At 41.3% G+C, this 22376-nt stretch overlaps 1 protein-coding gene across 10 annotated transcripts in view; it reads right to left on the reverse strand.

The window, feature by feature from the left end:
* Positions 1 to 22376, reverse strand: part of KAT2B (lysine acetyltransferase 2B) — a 73738-nt gene that overhangs the window by 24322 nt on the left and 27040 nt on the right. For all 10 annotated transcript variants that reach the window (XM_075922070.1, XM_075922068.1, XM_075922072.1 and 7 more), the window contains 7 exons: positions 19669 to 19814; positions 18988 to 19077; positions 16696 to 16877; positions 14782 to 14973; positions 8667 to 8773; positions 6723 to 6848; positions 1382 to 1518 (listed from right to left, as the gene is read on the reverse strand). In XM_075922070.1, coding sequence (XP_075778185.1) covers positions 1382 to 1518; positions 6723 to 6848; positions 8667 to 8773; positions 14782 to 14973; positions 16696 to 16877; positions 18988 to 19077; positions 19669 to 19814 — 980 coding nt within the window. The remainder of the gene's footprint in view (positions 1 to 1381; positions 1519 to 6722; positions 6849 to 8666; positions 8774 to 14781; positions 14974 to 16695; positions 16878 to 18987; positions 19078 to 19668; positions 19815 to 22376) is intronic.

The raw sequence follows: 22376 nt of genomic DNA on the forward strand, positions 1-22376 counted from the left end.
GTGAAAGATTGGCAAAAAACATAATCAGGAGGGAAGTGAAGAGAAGAGCCAGAAATTCAAACCAAAAATGTATGCTCGTGTAGAAAATGAGAATACAATTCAGTCTCCCATGTCGCTCCTCAGTTAAGAAAAGAGCTATAGGAGAAAAAGCAAGGAAGCTGTTTCATTTTTGAACCTCAGTACATCTATATATATATATTCACTAAAGAAAAATTGTCCCTGCTGTGATTGCCAGAATTCTCAAATCTGGATTTAATATTCTGCTACAAGATTTGTACCAAATTCACTCATGTCTTAAAGTAACAAGAGAAAATACAAAACATCTGTAATTAACAATTAAATATTATAGATCTGCCCTGTAGTAAAAGTACCTTATAAAACAAGCTGTGAGCAATCTAAGTTAATGAAGCATTTCTTTGCTAGTGCTGCTATGAAAGTGTCTTTGTAAGTGATAAATCCATTGTATATTTGAGAGAATTGGTGAATGAGCAAGTCTGTCTGTCTGTTTGTTCAAGAACTCCTCCTGAACAGAGCTAGGACCACCAAATCTGGTATACAGCTTCCTCTTATCATAAATGAAAGCAAGGCCAGGGTTTGGTTGTGGGTAGGCTCTGAAGCTTCCTTCCTCCCCTACATACGGTGGTGCATAAAACCATACAGAAAAGAGAAAAAATTACCAGGTAGGTGAAAGTAGCTGGCAGGGGCACCCTCTTCTGTCCAGCACTGCCCCAGCCCCAAGTCCCCCCAGCCCTCAGGCACCCTTTAAGGGAGGCCAGGGAATCATGTGCTCTCCCCCTTTCCCTCCCCTCCCACACACACATTGGTACAGGACCATTGCTGGCTACTCGCCTTTGTCAGTGAGCAAGGGAAAGTGCACAGTTTGCTCCATTCCTTAATCTGGCTGGAGGGCATAGCATGAAATGAATGTAAACCTGCCCCAGCCAGGGGACATGAACCCCTCCCTCAGCTCTGCCCATTGGAGCTGCTGCAGCCATCGAGAGACACCTGGCCCCACATTGCTGCAGTGAGAAAGGGCTGGGTTAGTCCTCTCTCTCCCCAGGGAAGGCTACATACTGAACCTCTCATCCTCAGCCTCACCCAGAGCAATGATTTAAATGAAGAAAAACTAAAATTGAGTCAAGGACCCAAGCAATGCTGGGTAAATCTACTAGTATTATATAACAAAAGATTTTTGATTATTGTTCTGTTAAACAATGTACTTTGTATGAGAAACAGACCAAATACTTTCTTCATTTTAAGTCAAGGGAAACAAAACATGATAACTTTAATGGATTCTTAAATTCTAATAGTTTATATTATCCCATTTGTGTTGTAATAGTTCCAAAAGTGAACCCTTTATTTCCAGGTCTACATTTCTTACCTCTGGCCCTAGCATTGCAGCTGGATCTGTAATTGTAGACATCACTTCATTGATCAATTCAATAGGAATATCGCCTACAATTCTGGGCTTTTTTGAATCTTCCTGAGAATAAGGTTCAGTGTTCTTTCTCTTTTCTCCTACACAATCAAATCAGAATAAAAAGGAAGGATAATTAAAAGGCCAAACAGGCACAGAACATATTCCATTTATAAGACAAAAGCAGCAAGAAATTCACCTAATGAATGCTGTGTAGTGGATCAGATCAAATACAAGCTGGAAGTTAATCACTTTCCTGAAGTAATTGATTTCTATAAATGAACTAAGATTTGAAGTGTTTTTTCAGCAATGCAAGCAGTCAGTTTTACAATTCATGATACTGATGTTAAGGGGTGCTATTTCAGATCGGGGGGGGGGGGACCTGTGCATGCCGTGAAGACGGAGCGGGGAAGAGAGTGAGAGCATGAGGAAGGCAGACTGAGGACAGAGGCTTCAGCAGTGTTACTGAGCATGTTCCATACAAGCCAAACACCAAATGGGGGCACAACCCCATCCGCCCTCCCCTGACACACATATCATCTCTGTGGCACTAGAAAACTCTACTTTTTTGGCAGACAACTTAGCAGTTAGCTGACAGAAGCACTGCATTTAATTCCTATATTAAAAAAAAGAAAATTAAATAAATTCTAGACCCACTCAGCTGTAACACTAGCATAGTCTGACATCTTGTGGCAAGTCACTTAAGGGACACTGGTTAGCCTTAACATCTTAATGTATAGTCTTACTTTGTTACTAACTCTGTGGAGTGAGACAGAGACCCCGTCAGGACTCCTGGGCTCTATCTCAACTCTGGAAGATAAGTGGGATCTAGTGGGTTACAGATTACAGCAGGGGGCAGATACATTTCAGCTCTATATAAGAACATCAGAATGGCCAGACTGGGTCAGTCCAATGGTCCTTCTAGCCCTGTATCCTCTCCTCTAACAGTGGCCAATGCCAGGTGCTTCAGAAGATTCAACTGAAGAGGCAATCATAACCATCCATCCCCTGTCACCTATTTTGATTGTTTTAAATCTGTTGACTATAAATGTAATTGGGTCCACTTTTTGTGTTATTTTAGTGAAGAAATGAATAACATTTCCTTATTCTATTTTCTCAAATCATTCATCATTTCATGATTTTCTAGACCTCTAACATAACCCCCTCCCTTCTGTCATTTCTTTTCCAAGATGAAAAGTCCTTGTTAATCTAATCTCATATGGAAGCTGTTCCTTACCCCTATAAGGGTTGCCCTTTTCTGTTGTCCTTTCTATACCCTTTCTAAATATAGTATATCTTTTTTGTACATAGGGTGACCAGATCTGCATACAGTATTCAAGATGTGGGCAAACAATGACTTTATATAGAAGCAATATGGTATTTTGTTGCCCAATCACCCATTTTTGTGAGATCCCTTTGTAACTCTTTATTGTCAGCTTTGGATTAGTCACTGTTTACCTCTTTGTCAAGAACATTTATGAGAAGTTTAACAGCAGTGGTCCAAATGCAGATTCCTACAGCACAACACTCATTCCTCCCCCTTCCCCCTCCCCTCCTATCTTTTAGGTGAACTACCCGGCAATGTTTTCATGATGATCTAACTATCCTTCAATTGCTTGAATGCTCATCCTTTTGTTATTCTTAATCACCTTGCCTCCCTCTTTTTATAACAAACCCCCTTCCCCAAAGGCAAAGCTGCAAGCAGCTCAAACTCTGTTGCAATTAAGAACTGCCTCTGGAGTCAGGACATGGGTTTTAAGAAGACCTCAAATATGAAATCCACAGGTTCAAATTCAGGAGGGTGTGATACTGCCCCTCCCCCTCCGCTACCCATATATGGGGCCCTTGCTGATGTGTGATCAATCTTTTTGTGAATAAGTCTGTACTAAGCATGAATCCATTACTCAGAGCCCTAGGAAGTGACTACAAGCCTTGCTAAGAAACTACACTATTGGCTTAAGTTGCAATTGAGCTACCACTGAACTAATGCAGGAATCTCATGTTATCAGGAGCCACCTAATTTAAAAAAAAAGACAAAAAACTTGGGGAGGGGAAATAATAAGAAAAGAAGCATTCCTTTATTAAAAGCTGAAAAGTTTAGGATGAAAGAAAGTCCTATAAACACAGAAACAGCATAGCAATGTACTGATAAGGTACAGTCACAGTTTAAGTCTCCGACTATTCCTTGTTCAGCATGAAGGGGCACACTAAAAGTACTACTGGTGCTTCTAGCTCCACTGTTGGCAACCAGAGAGTAGGGCAGAGCAAACTGCTGGGCAGCTAACCAACACCTCGGCAGCCACACCACAGAAAGCCCGGGGCCTGAGCAAACAGGCCAGGCATCTTTCACCAGCATCCAGTCCACTGATTCCTGGCAGGAGCCAATGGTTTACAAACTGGGCATGCCACACGGTTTAAAAAACTTTATGCTAAATGGATGGCAGAAATCAGGGAGTGGAGGGAGGCAGGAGCATGACCCTGCATGCCCCATCATGCATCACTGCTTGCTCACCTCAGGCACTACAATGCCTAGTTACAGCTCTGAATACTACTCACTTTAGGAAGTCACTTTTACAAATAAGCATTAATCTGCCACACATTGAATTGAAAACAATTCACTTTCTCCACAAACCTGCCCCATAATGATACAATATCTTTCCATCGCTATTTAAAGTGTAGCTATGGCATGAGGAGTGACTAAAAATGGCACTTTCTCTGACTCAACATAGCTCTGCACTGCATGTTTTTACCAACCAAAACAAATTTTCACTCTAGTCTGCACTAAAGAGACAATGTAGCTGTGGAAGACAGAACTGAATTCTGTTCTGACTCGTGTACCATCCACAAATCTGGCAGCTAAATTCCAGCTGTTATGTAACAGACAGGAAGAAAAGAGCTTATTTTTCAGACCCCATGGTGAATTTGCAATGCTGGCATTTAAAACATATTATGATTTGAAGTATTAACTGCTTTTCTATGAAAATCCTAGAGCATATACCCCCAAACTATTAATTTAATAATTGTTTGTTTGCCTTTGTGCTTTAATCTTCTGTTGTGATTGGCAAAATGCTGTGTGTATTTAAGCACAGTGAGAGTAGGTTATGAATCACCAACTCAGACCATGTTCTTGGTTTAGTAGGTTTGCATTCTAACATTAGTGCTAGATTTTAGGCCTTCTATGTAATTTTATTTTTTTTTAATCTAGAAATTGAAAGAAATGTCACTGGTATGTTTGTTTACATCAAATTATCATATGTAAGCATCATCAATGCAACATTGCCTTTATGTTGGAATGTCAGCACTGGCTTAAAGACAAACATATATTTGCATTTTCTTGCACCACTTAATTGCCATAAATTCACATTAAAACCTTTTTTCCTCTTTTCAAAACAATGTCCTCTTCAAAGATTTGTACCATTATAATCTTGCAATCATATCAACCTCACAGACTTTCGCTAATACTGTTATGAGCATTTGGGGAGAACAAAAAGACCTAATAATGTGAATGATGTGAATTCGTACAATCACAGAAAAGTTCGAAAAAGTTGCCCCTACTCAGAAGCCAATACTGTAGTATGTATTTTTACCATTTTCTTCAAAATATTAGACGAACTTATTAAAACTACTTCCCTTTAAAAAATTAACTCGAGTAATTTTATCCAAAACTTCCTGAAAAGTGAAGGTAGTTATTAGGGATGTCAAAGTGTAATCAAGTCCACAATTAACTGATGAGACTAATTGATAAGCCTAGGCTTATGAAATACATGCACTCTCCCTGCTTGCTGCCTCTGTATCAGAAGCAGCAAGGAGGGGGCAGTTGGTGCCTTGGGAAGCCAGCCTTTAAGCTGGTTCCACACAAACACCAGATCCATGATGCTGACTGTCTCTTCCACAATTCTGCCTCTATCAGAGGAAGAGCAGACTCTGTCCGCAACAGGCCCAGACTCGCTGCAAATAGAGGCTGCTCCATGGGATGGCAGTTCAGCCTCTGTCCATGGGAAGGTTGGCCTCCCCGTGGACAAGGGCTGCCGCCACTCTGTGCTGCTGCCTCTGTATCAGAAGCAGTGGGATGGCAGGCAGGAGCTGGTCTGCACAGGGAACTCATTTTTAAACTGGCTCCCACCTGCTGCCCTATTCTGCTGCCTCTGATACAGAGGAAGCAGTGTGAGGTGGCAGGGGGCTCCCCGGGAGTGGGGCCAGGAACACACTGGCTGCCAGCCCCACTTCTGAAGACTACTGAATAGTCATGTAACCAATAATATTTTGTGTGGTTAAATGACTATTCAATTAATCGCTATCTAACAACCCTAACAACCCTATCAGTTATGTCTTACATGCTGTGATGTCTTAGAACAGAGATGGGCAATAATTTTTGATGTGGGGGGGGCCACTCCAAGAAATTGGAAAGTGGTCAAGGGCCGCACTCTTCCATGATATCAGTGGATGAGGTATGGGGTCTGGGATGGAGGTTGAGTGCAGAAGGGAGCTTTCAGCAATGAACTAGGGTATAGACAGGATGTGGGGTCTGGGAGGGGAATGTAGCTTGAGGTAGGGGACTGGGGTACTGGAGGGGTAACGGGGTTTTGGGTTGTGACCTTGGAGAGGAGGGGGTTGTGATCTGGGGCAGGGGATGAGGCTGCAGAAGTTTGGGTTGTAACCATGGGCAGGGAACTGTGGGGTGAGGGTGAGAATTATGACCTGGGGCAGAGAGTTGGGGTGCAAGATCTGGGAGGGGATATGAGTGCAGGAAGAGAGCAGAGGGTATATGTGCAGTAACCAAATAGTTTATGCTGATACATACTGGAGCATGACAGTGGAATGGAAGCTGGTAATATAACTTTAAATTACAAAAAAAAACCCCGCAAATTCATAAACGGCTAAGTGTGGCTGTCCCTTTGATTCCTACTAAGCATGTGAGCCTAAAACGGTCTCTTTTTCAAAAAAAGATTTTTGGGATCACCTATGATTTTTTTTTCTGGCTTAATAAGATAGTTTTAAATCAGATCTGTAAGCAAAACCATGGTCCAGTAAATAACTGAACTGGGCATCATTTTGCTTTCCATTACAGTGGATATGTGATCCAGAGTTCAACATGTGGTGAATGCTATGCTGTAATTTGTCTACATTAGAAAAGAATCAGTTCTTTAAAGATGACTTGTTTTCTCCTTTGCCCCAAGAAACAAGATCAGTGGATTTCAGCTATGCCACAACTACTAAAAACAAAGAAAACTATAAGTTTGACACAACATAAAACCATATTTCTGATAATTAGCCTGAACAGAAGATCAACTTCCTTTCAAGTTACCTAGAGTTGGGTCATGGCAAGAAGAAACTTTGCAAGCAGGACTCATATTTCCACTGTTGGGTTGTTCTAGAGTTGAAGGACTTGCACTGTATGAAACAGACCTTGCCACAGAGGGAGGACTGATAACTGTAACAATATAAAAGAGAAAGAAGGTTCAAGGCATGAGAATTCACCCCAATACTAACTTTAAAAAACAAACAAGCTTCAAAGAGTTACACTGGTAGTGAGTACCTAATGTACTGTCAATCAAAAAGTAGAGTAAATAATGTGATTTGTGCACATTTTAGAAGGGCTTTTTATTCTGATTTCTTTTATTGTATTTTAAAATTTGATATTGCACAGCAAGCCAAATTCCTTGATGTGCAGGTGGGCGTTTATTAACTATATCTTCTAAAAGCATCCAGCTAAAAAAATCAGTTCTAACACTTTCCATTGTATTACAGGACTAATTTTATTCTATTGCCACTATCAGGCTTTATTTCTCTGCAATGTTGTGCAAAAGCCAGGAAAAATGGGTTTCTGCAACATACTTATCTAGCTAGTTGGCATTCTGCCACATGAAGAAACGAGTTGCAGCTAGCTGAAGAGGGTCTTCTAGGAAAAGGTGTAAGATTTCACTGTAACATATTACACTTATACTACTTGATCCGGCCTCAGGGCAGGGGGCTGGACTTGATGATTTTTGCCAACTCTACATCAATATGATTCTATGAATATGCTACCAAAACTAACTCCAAAGAAAGTAACACCACGTTAAGCTATGCAATTATTTATTAAACCCAAAAAACCCACACTTTTCCACCACTTGTAAAATATGTTTAATTCCACCTGCTCAGATTTGTTTAGTGCCGCTAATCATTTTATGACAAGGCGGTTACTTGGAAATAGGACACATCTCTTTCTTTGGAAATTCCTACTGTTATGTCCTCAAAAGCAACAGGCCCCCTTTCAATTGTTTTCTGAAACATCTGCATGAAAAGAACCTGGCTATTTTGACACCAGAGGAGTACAGATCAAAATCTGAAGAGTATTGAAGATTACTTGATGAGATGGCCTGGATTAGCAAGATACATTTAGTGATATATTGAGCCTCTCTCATATACCGTTCATAAACAAAGAGTTTGGATTAGGCAGGTACAGGGGATATCAGTATAACTTCACTTAGCCCTTTAAGTATTTACTTTTTTATATAGATCTATTTTTCAATATTATATATCTTCTACCCCAGCTCCTCAATGCCCATATTTGATCAGATACTAGTTAGAAAGTAGGAATTATTCACAAAGTTACATGCCTGTCCCAACAGACGGAGGTCTCTAACATGTAGTAAAAGCCCAATTATCAGAGAGACACAATGCTTCCCAAGCTGGCAGTCAGGAAAAGCTAGATCAGATGCTTCAATATCCCTAATCCTGACTTCAGTAGTTTAGTAGATGTATGTATGTATGAGCAGTATGAATGGATTTTAAATATTCTACTAGGAGATGCATCTTTCCAGATTCTCCTGGAAATTTCTAAGTGCTGCTTCCATGATACAGCCATGAACAGAGTTCTGGGGAGCCCTGAACAGAAAAAGCATTCATCTGAACTGAGATGATGAACAGTTGATATGGGAGAGTATGTATCATTGGACACAGGCAATCCTTGAGGGAGCTCTAGAGAACATATTATAGAAAGAAGATATTAAATGTTCTGAGGTAAGACACAAGTTATATGCCTTTTGTGGAGAAGAGTATTTCGTCATTCCATGAGGAACCAGGCAGACTGCTCTCTGTGCACACAGACTAATATTCAAGCTACTGTTTCTGCAGGCACTGCCATATAATTCTGCATTTCCAGTACTACCTGCTTACAATTTCACCTTTTTCTCTCTGTGGAAGCTTTTGCAGATGTATTGTGTTCTTTACACAGTCCCTCCCATATCCTGTCCTAAATGCAGATTACCTGTTTGGATTCCTAGCTGGCCAGTTCGAGAAGAGGACACCATGAAATCCTGATCCCAAATAGGAGAATTCTGACTATACACCTCTTCCTCTAGCATGGAAAGAAACCTAGAAGCAGAAATGTAGAGGCAACACATAGAATTACTACGACCCAAAGGAAGAATCATTATTTAAAATCTTTAAACCACACCTTTTGAATAAAAAAAGAATAAACTGGAGAAGCTGGTGATTGTGCAACTGAACAGTGCTGACAGTTTTTTACAATTAATAATATACCCAAATTGAACTTGTAAAACTCAAGGTTATGTACTTTAATTAGATGTAAATGTTTCCTCTACTAACACTTTTTTTGATCACATACCACATTTACATAACAAAAATGAGAGCATTAATAGGAGACACACAAGCATGTGTTGGTTGATCTTATGCAACTGCAAGACATTTTTTCCTATTATTTTTGGAAAATCTAAAGTTTTGAGCTGATGAATTTGCATTTTTACTTTCATGTTCATATACAAAAATTCCAGCAGCACTAGTCATTTACATTGATCTTATGGAACTATTCCATTTATTTAAGTGTGTAACTATACTTAGTGCTTGTATGACATTTTTAAAATGAGACATGTATGTTTAGAAAAAAAAATTAACTCTTTTATGGAATGTCTCACAAGAATACAGGCAGTCCCCGACTTACGCGGATCCGACTTATGTCGGATCTGCACTTACGAATGGAGCTTTCTCGCCCCGGTGGTCGAGGTAGCGGATTGCTACCTGCGAGCTCCGGGGCGAGAAAGCCCCGTTCGTAAGCTGCTCCGTCTCCAGCAGCTGAGACCGTAAGCTGAGACCGTAAGCTGAGACCGTTCGTAAGCTGAGACCGTCTCCAGCAGACCAGGGGCACCGGGCGGGTTCCCGCGCTTCTGAGGCTTTGCCAGAGCAAAGCCTCAGAAGCGCGGGGAACCGCCGCTGCTGCCGCTTCAGTCCCGGTGCCTGTGGTCTGCTGGGGACCGTCCCCAGCAGACCACAGGCACCGGGACTGAAGCCACAGCCGTGGGGGGGGTCCCGCGCCTCTGAGACTTTGCCAGAGCAAAGCCTCAGAGGCGCGGTACCCCGCTGCCGCTGCGGCTCTGCTCCCCATGTCCCTGGTCTGCTGGGGGGGGGGGGCGCGGCTAGTGTGCCCCCCCCCCCCGGCAGACCAGGCTTTTGTTTTGGACCCTGGAGCAGAGCAGCTGGGGCGCTGCCGATTGGTCCTGCAGCGCCGCTCTGGGCACTACTGGACCAACCCGGCAGCACCCCAGCTGCTCTGCCCCAGGTCCTGATTCAGCCGCTGCTGGTCAGTTTCAGCAGCGGCTGAATCAGGACGCCTGGGGCAGAGCAGCTGGGGTGCTGCTAGGTTGGTCCAGTAGCGCCGAGGAGTGGCAAACTTGAGTTGTGCCCCATGCATCCATGGCCACATTGCAACTTTTAGTGTGCTAACTTGATGTATATGTATGTGCGCGCGCGCGCGTGCGTGCGCATCTGTTGGCCCAAGCTGGGAACAACAATGTCCCCTGCAGGGCAGACATAAGCTATGGCACAGAGAAGGGTTTTTAAAGGCCAGATGCTTGACACCACACATTTTTACTCTCCACAGCAGTCCTCACTAATGTGATTGTCCAGTTAAAATAAAATGTGATCATTTGAGTAAGAAATCATCTGAACTGACTTGGAACTTAAAGGTGAATTCCCCTCAGTCAGGCTTTAAAGGTCAAATCAGTAAGCGAGGCAGTTTCAAAAGAGGATTTAAAATAGTTGCAGGTGCTGCCCCTTGCTACATTTTATGGTTTTACCATCTCCTCTGCTGTATGAAAATGTTTTTCTCTGCCATATCCTGGGATGAGACACCTCACAAAATGACAGGTAAGCTGACTTTGCAGGGGATTCAATGACACAGACTATGTAAAGCACTGCCAAGGGCACTAAGTCCTGGTCTACAATAGGACCTTATTCTGAAATAACTCTCCACAAGACCGAATTTATAAGCAGTACATCCACACTACCAAGCCTGATACTTCAAAATAAAGGGCCATGGAATTTGAACTCTGTAGTCCTGCTTTTCATAAGGAGTAACACTCATTGTGAAACAGTAATTTTCAGGTAGTGTGGATGCTTTGGTGCCAATAATTCAAACTTATTGGCCTCCGGGAGGCCCCCTGAAGGTTCCCAGAGTGCTGCCTGAGGTTCTAATTCCGAGGTAGCACGTCCACATTAATGGAGCCTGCCTTGAACTAATTTAGATGTTTCCCCAAAGTGAGGACCCGCTAGCTCAAATCTGTTAAATTGGGAGTTCTCACATCAAATTTAGTAATTTTGAAATCGTTTCCTAGTGTAGACATAGCCTAAGAAAACAGGCGGAAGATGCAATTGTTAACACATATCTTTCCTTCTTCAATTTCAACTACTCTTATCTCCCGTGTCCCCTGTAACCACAGCAAGTACAAGATTTCAGAAGGACTTTGGGAGTAAATGCAGCTGGACTGTTAAAAGATGTGTAATGCTGGAAAACCACCTTCCGCACAGAGATAGACATCAGACAGATACGCACATGTACACAATCCCAGATACTAGGCAGTGGACACAGACAACCACTCAGTTCCCAAATGATATCTCTCTGATCATCAGGGCCATTCTTTGTTGGATCATATGACCTAGGATCAGTTCCCAGCTTTGCTTTCCCTTATCAGTGACTCAATTTCCACACTTAAATAGGTGGATAACAAGACTAAGTACCTTTGCAAAGTGCTTTTCAAGTTCCAGAAGAATAGGTGCTATGAAAACACTGAGTATGAAAGGCTACCCATCCCTCCGAAGACTCTGATCCAGTTTTAATCCTTAATATGTTCCTTCTTTTTTCAGTATTAATAACAAACATTATTAATAATTATAATTTCTAATTCTTATTTATATTACATTATCATCTAGGCTCCAAGTGATATCATGCCCTACAGCACCAAGTGCTACACATGCACACAGTAAGAGACAGTCCTTGTTCCCCAAGAGTTCATAAGCTAAATTGAGAAGAGAAACAAACGGGAATAGGGAGGAAACAGTGACTCAGAGAGGGGAAGTAACTGGCCCAAGACCACACAGCAAGACAATTCAGAGCCAGAAACAGAACCCAGGATTCCAGAGAAGAAGATAGAAAAGTGACTTGATCATGATGTTTTTAAATTCCTGGACTGGGTTTAAATAGCAGGTACACATAGGACTCTATAACCTATGAGGGAAAGAGCATGACAAACAATGGTTGGCCATTGAAGCCAGACAAATTCCCATTAGATATTAGGCACATATTTTTAACTCTGTGGGTTAATAACCATTGGAACAAAGCCCCAAGAGCTGTGATGGATTCTCCATCTCTTGATGTCTTCAAATCCAGACTCAATGCCTTTTCGGGCAATGTGCTTTGATCAATCACAAATAGGGCTGCCAGATGATTTCAACAAAAATACCAGACACACTTGATACTACATCACAATCTACATTATATTTTATTTAGAAAATACCAGACATTTATATTTTCTAAATTTGTTTCCTGAACAGAAAGCACAGATACTGCACTGTCCAGTTCAATACTAGACACTTGGCAACCCTAATCACAAGTGATGGGGCTCAATTTTAAGGATAACTGGAAGAAATTTAATGGACTGTGATATACAGGAGAACAGGGTAGATGACTTTATGGGTGCTTCTGGCCTTAAAAAACAAACAATGAAAAAATAAAAATATAAATCTATAAATAAGGACAACTCTATAAGGGTTTGCAGGAGTGAGTCCCAGGATTATATTTGATACATAGTATATTTATACGCATATACAGCACATGGGGAGTCAACGGTTATCCACTATATATGGCTACATAAAGTTGTAAGCGGTTAAGACACACACCCCCACCACCATTTTCAATCATACTGGCAGTGAGTATATAACAAATATTAAAATCTAGCTCAGACTGTTTACAGATGTCAGAAACATTTTATGTACATGCCTGACACACTTGTACTTCTCTCATTTCCTAGATGCCCAGATATAACAGAGCTGTCCTATCCATATGGACAGGACCCAGGGTATTACCTGGGGGCATGGTGTGAGTCCCCTCCCTGTGCTCAGGCACTATGCTTCCTGCTACTGCAAAAAAGCCAAGTACAGTGGGCCAGATGGGGGTGGCAGGGTGGAACAGAGCAGACTGTTGGCCCACTCTAGCTATCATCGCCATGGTGAGTGTGAGGGAGGGCACTACTGCTGCCCTGTGCCAAGGCCCCAGTAATCCCCTGGCTTGCTTCACATGGGGGAGCAGGCAAGGAGCAGAGCAGGGGGAGGAAGGAGCATGGCATGGGTGGAGCTGGGAGGAAGGAGTGGGGCAGGGGTGGGGTTGGAGTGGAACAAAGGGGCCAGTTGGGGCCTGCAGTGGAGGGGTTGCCCCAGATCCCACACCCCCCTAGAGACAGTTCTGATAGCATGGGTATACTTACATCATGTCATTGTATCAAAAGGATTTTAAACGCGTACCTTAGAAAATACTTCTGAATTAACCCTCCCACATTTTATTTTAAATATTATCTTGCTTAAGGAAACAGTAATTGTAGTTATGTCTACACTGCAATAAAAATCTCAGGACCCAAGTCAGCAAACTCCTGCTCTTGGGGCTTAGGCTGCAGAGCTAAAAATAGCAGTAGAATATAGACGTTGGGGTGTGGATTGGAGCCCAAAGCTCAGAGACCCACCTCCTCACAAGGTCTTGGAGCTCAGAGCCTAATCCCTGCAAGCTTGAGTCAGCTGAGCAGGGCCATATCACACTGATGTTATAAGTCACCTCACAAGTTCCTCAAAGGTCATTTTTGAGGCATACCAGCTTACCCACCTCATGCAGAGACATTCCTGAACCAAGTACAAGTGACCACACACAGTTTGACTGCTGAGAACTTTGCTTTGAAAATAAGAATTAGCTCAGTATTCTAAACTGTAGCTTGTAGAAAGAATGAAGTCTAAATAGAAGAGGGAGAGAGTGGAAAAATAATTCTGAGTGGATGTAAATTGTATACAGCCGGTCCTCGAGTTGCGGTTGACTTACGACTGTTCTCATTATGACCGAAGCTGTCATAAATGGCGGACCCCAAGTTACAAACGCAATCCGCACTTACAAACAGCGCAGTCGTGTGTAACTCTATGGGGTCCGACTTACGAACAAACCGAGTTACGACCAATTGCTTGGTCCGTAACCGGTTCGTAAGTTGGGGAGAGGCTGTAAAAGGCTTCCTATTCCATTCATACTTCTCACACATCTTTTGTATAAGATTTTCTTAGAAAAAATGAAGAAATTACAGGGATAAAAGTGCTTTTCAAATTAAAATTTCCACCCAGCCTAGTAGAGTTTGGGTTAGAACCATAACTATGAAAACATGGCACCTTCTTGATCTGGAGATCAGCTCCCTATTTAGTATGCTACCATTTTACTTTAGGGATCAGATTGAGATTGCTTTTCCCTTCCTGAGAAATATCTTAACTCCACAAGCAACTCCACTGACTTCAGTGTAATGAAAGGTAATATTCAATGTAAGTGGTATCACCATCTGGCCCTTACTAACCAAGGACATAGCATAGCAGTGTACACTTGCCCTAACTTATTTAGGTCATTTAAGGATAAGGAAACAAAAACAGTGTCCACTCAAATTCCAATATAAGGAGAGAACAACTCCTCTGGCAACAGAAACAGCCCTACTAAATAAACATAACTCCATCAAGGGATGGTACTTGGTCCTGCTGTGAGGGCAGGGGACTGGACTCGATGACCTCTCAAGGTCCCTTGTAGTTCTATTAGATGGTATAGCTCCATCTCAAAAGAGATGCAGTCACTATATTAAATATAATTAGAAAGTATGCATGTATTAAATTACTACATGTAGTGTAAGTGATGATAGAGAGCTAGCTGGTGTAACATCTATTTGTCACTGAACATTGAAATAGTCTTTCTGTTGCAGACATAGCCAGTTACTTGTTCTCACAAGCATTTTTGCATCTCAGGACAAAATTACATATTTCTGGTTAACAATCTTAAAGGAAGATATGCAGTTATTCCTTACTTTGGAAAATGGGTGAGGATTAGTGTTCGTTTCTCTTGAGGAAGCTTGTCTTTTTCCTGTCTAGCCTGCTCCAGGAGTTGCCGTCTCATAACAGTAAAGACAGAGCGTAGCAGAGTTCTCCCAAAAACCTGTGTGGTTTCGTACCGAGGTAGACTATCACAGAACTGGGGAACATTGCAGTAACACAGCCACCTGCAGCAAAATAAAAAAGCCAAATAACCACCTCAATCTGTGAATACCCTGAGGTGACAATTCCACTAGCAACAAAGAAAGACAAATGACTATACAAATCCATTTTAAGTCCCCTGCACATGTAGCAAAAGTCTGCCATTTTTTCTGAAAATTGGGTAACCCCTTACCAGGTGATGCTTACTGGTTACAGTTAACCAGTGGAGGCTAGAGCAGCCCTGCCCACCACAAGCAAGGGGCTGCTCCAATCCCACTGGGCCCGCCAAGCGCAGGGTGCTCCAGCCAGCCCAAGCAGCCCCTGCCTGCAGCGGGGGGGTGGCACTCCAGAGCAGTCTGGCTGGAGTACCCCTCCCACTCCGTTGAATAGGTTAACCCGTTAAACATTGTTATATTCTATTAGCGGACATCTCTCCTGAGGCTGGATCATGGCACTGCAGGGGCTAAGCAATAATATAGTTGACTATACACAGTGGAGTCAGAGTTAATTTTATAATCAAGATTTAAGCCTAATGTAATATCATATTCTCTCATTTACACACTAATATGTGGTTGCTATCACTAACAGATGGGGGAATAAGGATTACTGATATGGTGATGCTACAGGAATCTATTCTGGTATCAATTATTCTTATTTGCAAAGAGTATTCATTTTTTATCTGAAAACTTTTTGCCTTTCCTCTTCTATACTGCTGATGGAATTAAAGTTCTGTAAAAGTAATAAAGAAGGAGAGCTCTGAGGATCTTGAACTGCCATCATTTTTAACCCCTTCCTTGGACCATTTGTTATTATAGAAGACAAACTAGCACTTGTTATGTTAATCTAAGAAGTACCATACTACTTTAAGAAAAATATTTTAAAAATTAAAATGTTAGGTTTTTTCCAATTAATAAATCATTCCTTAGAATTCTTATAAAAGTGGTTAAGGACTCTAATAAGGCCAGGCAACCAGTTGTCTCTCAAATCTTTAAAGTTTATATTAATGCACTCCAATAGTCTGACAAATGAGTCTTTTCTCATGAAAGCTTATGCCAAAATAACTCTGTTACAGTAAATGTACACAGCATCATTATTTTGCAATAACTAGCACTATTCCAAAATAACTTAGTCCACATTTACATAGCAGGCAGTTATTTCGAAATAATGTCAAAATACTGTCAAGCTGGAAGACTTCTTACTCCGACTCCTGTAACCCTCATTGTACGAGGAGTAAGAGAAGTTGGAGGAAGAGTGCTCTATCTCGAAATAAGTGCTGTGTAGACACTCCCAATTTCAAAATATGCCCTGCTGTGTAGAAGCACCCAACTGCATACTTATTTCAAAATAGCTTATTTTGAAATGGGGAGTATTTACACAGCACTGAGTTATTTCAAAATAACGCTAGTTATTGAGAAATAATGTTGCTGTGTAGATGTACCCTAAGATACCACAGTTACCTCCCTGATATTTTTTATTTTAAATAACAAGCTTCATAAATTTATCACGCATGAAATGAAGCCTGACATTCCACCAAGCATCCAATCAGTTTAAGAGTAATTATTAAATACAGCGCCAAGTCTGTGAATAGGACTGATAGCATGGGCCTCTTATGACACTATGGAACTTCATTGAAGCCAGCAAATCCACAGATAAAGACAATGGTTGTGAGAATTTTTGATGGTGTATCTGTAGCTACAGAATAAGTGCCTATATTCTGAAAAGGGAAAACTAAAGCAAAGCATAGTTACCTTGTATAGTTCACTTTATAGCCAGCAAAGTCATCATTAGGGGATCTCAATCTTCGCTGCAAAGGTGTCTCCAAATGCCAGTAGTTGATGCGGTTTAAAAACATTTTAGCTAGTTCAACTATTGTTTGCCTTTCCTTTGATGGTAGATGACTAAATTTGTATTGTACAAAATTATTCACTCCCTGAAATCCAAAGGTGAAAGTGATGTTTATTTAACAATTTAAGCATAACCTCTTTTCATGTGAACACTACTAGCATTTTGTTTGGTTAAACTTGTATTACAATACAGAGAAAACACACAGTGAGTGGTTTAAAATATTGTTTTCTGCCAAATATATTATTGGTTCTGCTAAACAGAATCAAATGCACTCGATCAAGAATGACTTTTCCATTTCCCTACAGTGACTGGCCTATAATAAAGGGTATAAACCATGATATTCTCTCACTTCACATGATATAGAACTTTTACTGGGAAAAGGTCATGTGATTTTTCTTGGACACACAATGTGCGGTTTTTGCTGATGACTATGTTGGTATCTTTGTAAACTGACATTTTCTTGTTAGAAATGAACTGCTCTAAGATTTAGGAACAGGACTGAGAAAAGTATGTAAAAACTAGTTAGGCTGTTATTATCTAAGAAAGACTAGGCAAATGACCAATTGTGATTACTGTTACTGACTAGCTATAACTTCTTGCAGTCTTAGCAGAATGTTTTCACACAGTCTGTTTGTCACTGAGTTGTCCACTTTCAGCCCACTTATAGTTTGTCTTACTTCACTGACATGTTATGGCTTGTTCTTTAGATTCTAAATTCTCCATGGCAAAGGCTGTCATTAACAATATATTTGTACAGCACCTAGCAAAATGGAGCCTTGCCATGGCTCAGGTCTCTAGGAGTTATCACAATATAAATGTAAAATAATAGTAACATGTATGTGTAGCACTGTTTTTTGCTGGAAGGAATTCAAAGCTGATTAAATATTTGTGCTTTGTCACCATCTTGTGGCATTAGCATGCAAATATTATATACACCAATGTGTAAGTGTACATTTCAGAAACAATGTCCCTGGGTTGTATCCCCCCATACTATATGTGTGCCACATAGTTGTGGTTCCATGGTGAGTCATACCAACACCTTCCTATTTCTGCAAACCTTAAGTTTTCACTTAAGAACAAAAGTTTCTATTCCTTATGATTGAAAAGACATCTTTCTGTCCATTTCAGTTCTGCATTAGTGTCAGCAAAGAGACTAAAGCAATGAAGAATGTTATTGTATGGAGTTATGATAAGTTAATCTCAAAGAAACATTTAATCAGTGTGCAAGTTTAAAATAGGCTATTTGATAAAATAATATAGTTTCCATTAATCCTCAGATTGCTTGAAAGATATCCAGGCCTGACTCAGCACAATATTTAAGCATGTGAGCAGTCTCACTGAAGTTAGCAGAACTTCTTGTGTGTTTAAAGATAAGCAAATGATTATGTATTTTGCTAAATCAAAATCTCACCTTCTGTGTTTGTTAACTACATGTATATATTCATAGAGGCATGAACTACTGTGGTATATTAGTGGTTTTCTCTCCGTTGTTTCTGCTTTGTAGTCCTGAGATGATATGCTGGCCCCACTGAAGCCAATGGCAAAATTGCCACTGAACTCAACAGCAACAATATTTCATCCCAGGGCTAGATTCCTTAACTTTAAATGTGGCCTTGTCAAGTGCACCAAAATAAAGAACAACAATTAGAGCTGATATAATGAAAAAGGTACTTTTAAAAAGTTTACTATTTAAATTACAAGCACTGCACATAGTTTTTCTGAGTGGGTGCTCCAACCAAATGCTCTGCCAACATTTTGTCCCTTCCCTCAAGGCCTGAACCTCACTCCATCTCTTCCCATCCCTGCTCCAACCCAATCCCCAAGTGCCTCCTGCCTGTTGTCAAACAGCTGATCGGCAGGGCCAGCCAAACAGCTGATGGGCTTGTGGCAAGTGGGTGCTAAATTTTCACCATGGATGCTCCAGCCTCATAATACTTGAAGAATCAGCCTCTATGATTTAAACTGAGGGAAACCATTCTATATTACATTAAATGCAAGCTGAATTGTAAAAAATAATTCAATAATTGAACCACAATGCCCTTCCCAGAAGATGGAGAGGAAATCATCTTCATGCAAACCTCAGATTTACGTTTGTCCAAATGATATAGAGAGTTAATATTCACACACTGCCGAAATCCACACATACGGACGACAGCAGGGTCATTGTTCACGGAAATCAGCATGTTCTGATTTACCTGTTCAATACTGGGCTTCTCGAATGGGGGGCTTTCCAAAGACCCCTCTACCACAGGTTTCCCCATCTGTAAGATGCATTTCCTCAAAAGCTATCAAAAACAATTTTATTTTTAAATGGTTAACATCTTTATATAAACTTCTGGCAGACAGTGAAAACTGTCTAATACAACATATTAATTGTTATTATTCAAATATTTGTTAATACATGCAATAAACTAAGTTGCAGCTAACTTGAGTTAATTTCCTCGCTCTCTAAAATGCACTGAGAAAAGCTGTTTTGAGGACATGTATACAGCTAAAGTATACTACATTGTCATCTGGCTCATCTCCTGACCTATAATTAAGGAAAATGCCAGGGATGGTTGGAAAGAAAATACATATCAAAATGAGTGCTGACATTGGACCAGATTCTGAAATCACTGGAAAGATGTCAAAAGTGAAGTACCATGCAATGTAAAAGCAGCAAAATCTAGTCCAAAATTTACAATCTTATTACTAGGTAGGAAATAGGAACTCTTACCCTACAAATTGTCCAAGTCAATACAAATAAAATGGTCCATTAGGACAATGAAATTAATGTAAGTACAAAAGAATGAAAAATATGACAAGATGCTACATGTGAATCTAAGGTTGCAGAAAAACAATTGTATGAGGTTACCTTTTGAGAAAAGTCTTCTTACCTTGAACAGGGAGAAGTAAACTTGCTTTGTATCTGCATCTTCTTCTTTGTGGATACAGGCAAAGAGATATTCCACATCCAACACTATCCCCAGTAGCCTATTCATTTCTTCCTCAGAAACATTCTCCAGGTGAGAGACATGAGCAGCTAAACAAAATAAAAATCCAAAAATTGTGAAAAAACCTAGCTGGAAGGAAGACATTCTGTGGCCAACAGGATGTAATTTCTAAGACAACACAAAGGACAAACTCTGTAAACCCCCACTTAAACAGCACCTTTCATCAGAAGAACCTTAAAGCATTAAGTCCACAAGGCCAATTTTTATCATGATTTACAGATGATACACAACAGCCAGAGGTAAGTGACTTGTACAAACTCATGCAAGTTTGTCCACATTGAGAACAGAACCCACAAATCCTGTCTACCATTGCCTTAACAGCAAATTGTACTTCTACTATTTAGGTAACCCACACAAATTCAGGTTAGTATTCTCTCTCTACTTGGTGTCTAGGGTATGTATAGAAATTATGAGTATGCTACTGACTCCAAGTTAATGGATCTGGTCCTATAGCCAAGTAGTAGTGGCTCATGATTTTTAACAGGCATCCCAGATGACCTAGCCATCATATTATTACAAGTGTCAATTTAACTAGCAATGAGAGAACATTTCCTGCTCACAAATGAGAATTTCTTGCTTTAAACTAGGCACTGGTAGGCATGTTTCATGACTATTTATAAAATGTCAGGTTCCAAGAATGCACAGTATGGGTCACATTTACAATGCTCCTCCTGCTGCACACTCTACATGCCCTTTCAAGCAGACGCTTTAGGGGAGAATATTTAATATAGAAGGCCAGATTTTTAAAAGTCAGCCTTCCATTTTAGCACCTGTAAATCACAAGCAAATTTTGTCTTTTTTTTTTTTTTTTTTTTTTGAGGCTGCAATTCTGTAGGTGCAAAGAAGGAAATCCATTGAAACATGGTCTCAAAACTTGATCTTAAATGTACCTGATGCACACACCTCCTCTGGGCCACAGGGATGTGCCAGGAGTGGCACACAGCTAGCAACTGGAAGCCACTCACTGAACTGCCGGTGGTGGAACCAGGGCCCCAAGGAAGTTGTGATTAAATAGCCCAGGGTGTCAAAAGGCAGGGCCAGGGGATGCACAGGGGCAGGGCTGGGAAGGCCGCAGGGGGACAGGTGTGAGGATCCAGCTGTCAGGCAGCTTGGTGGCCACACTCCCAGCCCTGGGCCTCCCTACTTCAATCCCCTACCCTGAGCTCTCCTCACATCCTTCCTCCTGCCCTGACTCCTGCACCTCCCACATTTCTGTCCGGAGCACCCTATTTCTTGTCCTGACCGCTTCACTCTCCACATTCCTTTCCCCTGACACCCTCCTTAAGGACCCAAAGAACACTGGTTAAATGTGCTATCCATAAAGAAGAAAAACAATTAAAGCATTTAAAATGTGAAGTATTAAATGTAGCTTTTGTTTTGAACAACATCCATTGACTCCTTCCCTTTGGCTGGAGAGAGTTTTAAAAAAGAAAAAAAGATATATTTGGCAGTCTCTCTTTAGATGATATTAAAGAGGGCAATAACAGTCCTTCAAAGAAAAAAGAGAATTAGTTAATTCAGATAAGTTGGAGCCATTCCTGCTGGTGTTAAAATCTAATCCTGTTTCATGTCAGGTGGCATTTATGATTCAGCTGGAGCTGGTAGGTATAATGATGGCATCTGGATCCCTCTCTCTGGCCTGATCTGGTCAAGTCATCACTCAGTATTAGGACAAAGAATCTAGAAAAGGGCAGGGTGTGGCCACCAGGGTAGCGAAGCTCATTCCAGTAGCCTCTGTGTGCTCTTCCATTTTCCCCCAAAGTCTCTTTCTTCAGTGATCCACCAAGAGAGAAGTGGGTGAAACAGCATGTCCTCTTTATTTTGTGCACCAATTAGGCCTAATATCTGGTGCACCAATCTTCTCCAGTCCTACATCTTCCCCCCCCCCCCCAGCATGATTTTAATACAGCCCTTGAACCATTTCAGTAGGTCCCTTAGTTCAGATTAACCTAGTTTTTTCTACTGCATCTATTTATAACATTCACCATAAAAGTGATTTCACCTACTTTTCATTAAGAACTTTCATATACTTTTTTACAGTTGGGTGTTTAATTGGGGGACATTTGTAAACCCAATTATCATAACATGAGACTCTTTATTCAGATTTAAAGTGTGTCAAAGCTAATGTTAAAAATGTACATAATACACAGGTAAAGAAACATCTGAGTATAGTGCTTAGATAGCCACACATACAGGCTGGACCTTGCTGGTCCAGCACCCTGGGGACCTGACTGGTTCCAAAAGAGGAGATTTGCCAGACCAGAGTTGGTCCCTCACTCCTGGCCCATGTTACCACCAGGTTAGGGAGCCAGCCTGCCCCTGCTGCTGCCCCAGCTCCCCAGGGCTCTCTAGATGCTGCCAGCTCTGCTGCTGCTGGGCGGAGCACCACGGTCAAAGCTCTGCAGCCGGGGCAGAGGTCCACAACCACCTGGCTCCATGGCCAGGGCCAGAACTCTGCAGCCGGGGCCAGAGCTGTGCAGCTGGGGCCAGAGCTCAGCAGCTACCTGGCCCTACAACCAGGGCTGGAGTTGCACAGCTGGAGCCGAAGCTGCACAGCCATCTGGTGCTGTGGCCAGAGCTGCACAGCTGGG

This window comes from Pelodiscus sinensis, chromosome 2 (assembly GCF_049634645.1).
Source record: "Pelodiscus sinensis isolate JC-2024 chromosome 2, ASM4963464v1, whole genome shotgun sequence".
Classification (NCBI taxonomy): Eukaryota; Metazoa; Chordata; order Testudines; family Trionychidae; genus Pelodiscus; species Pelodiscus sinensis.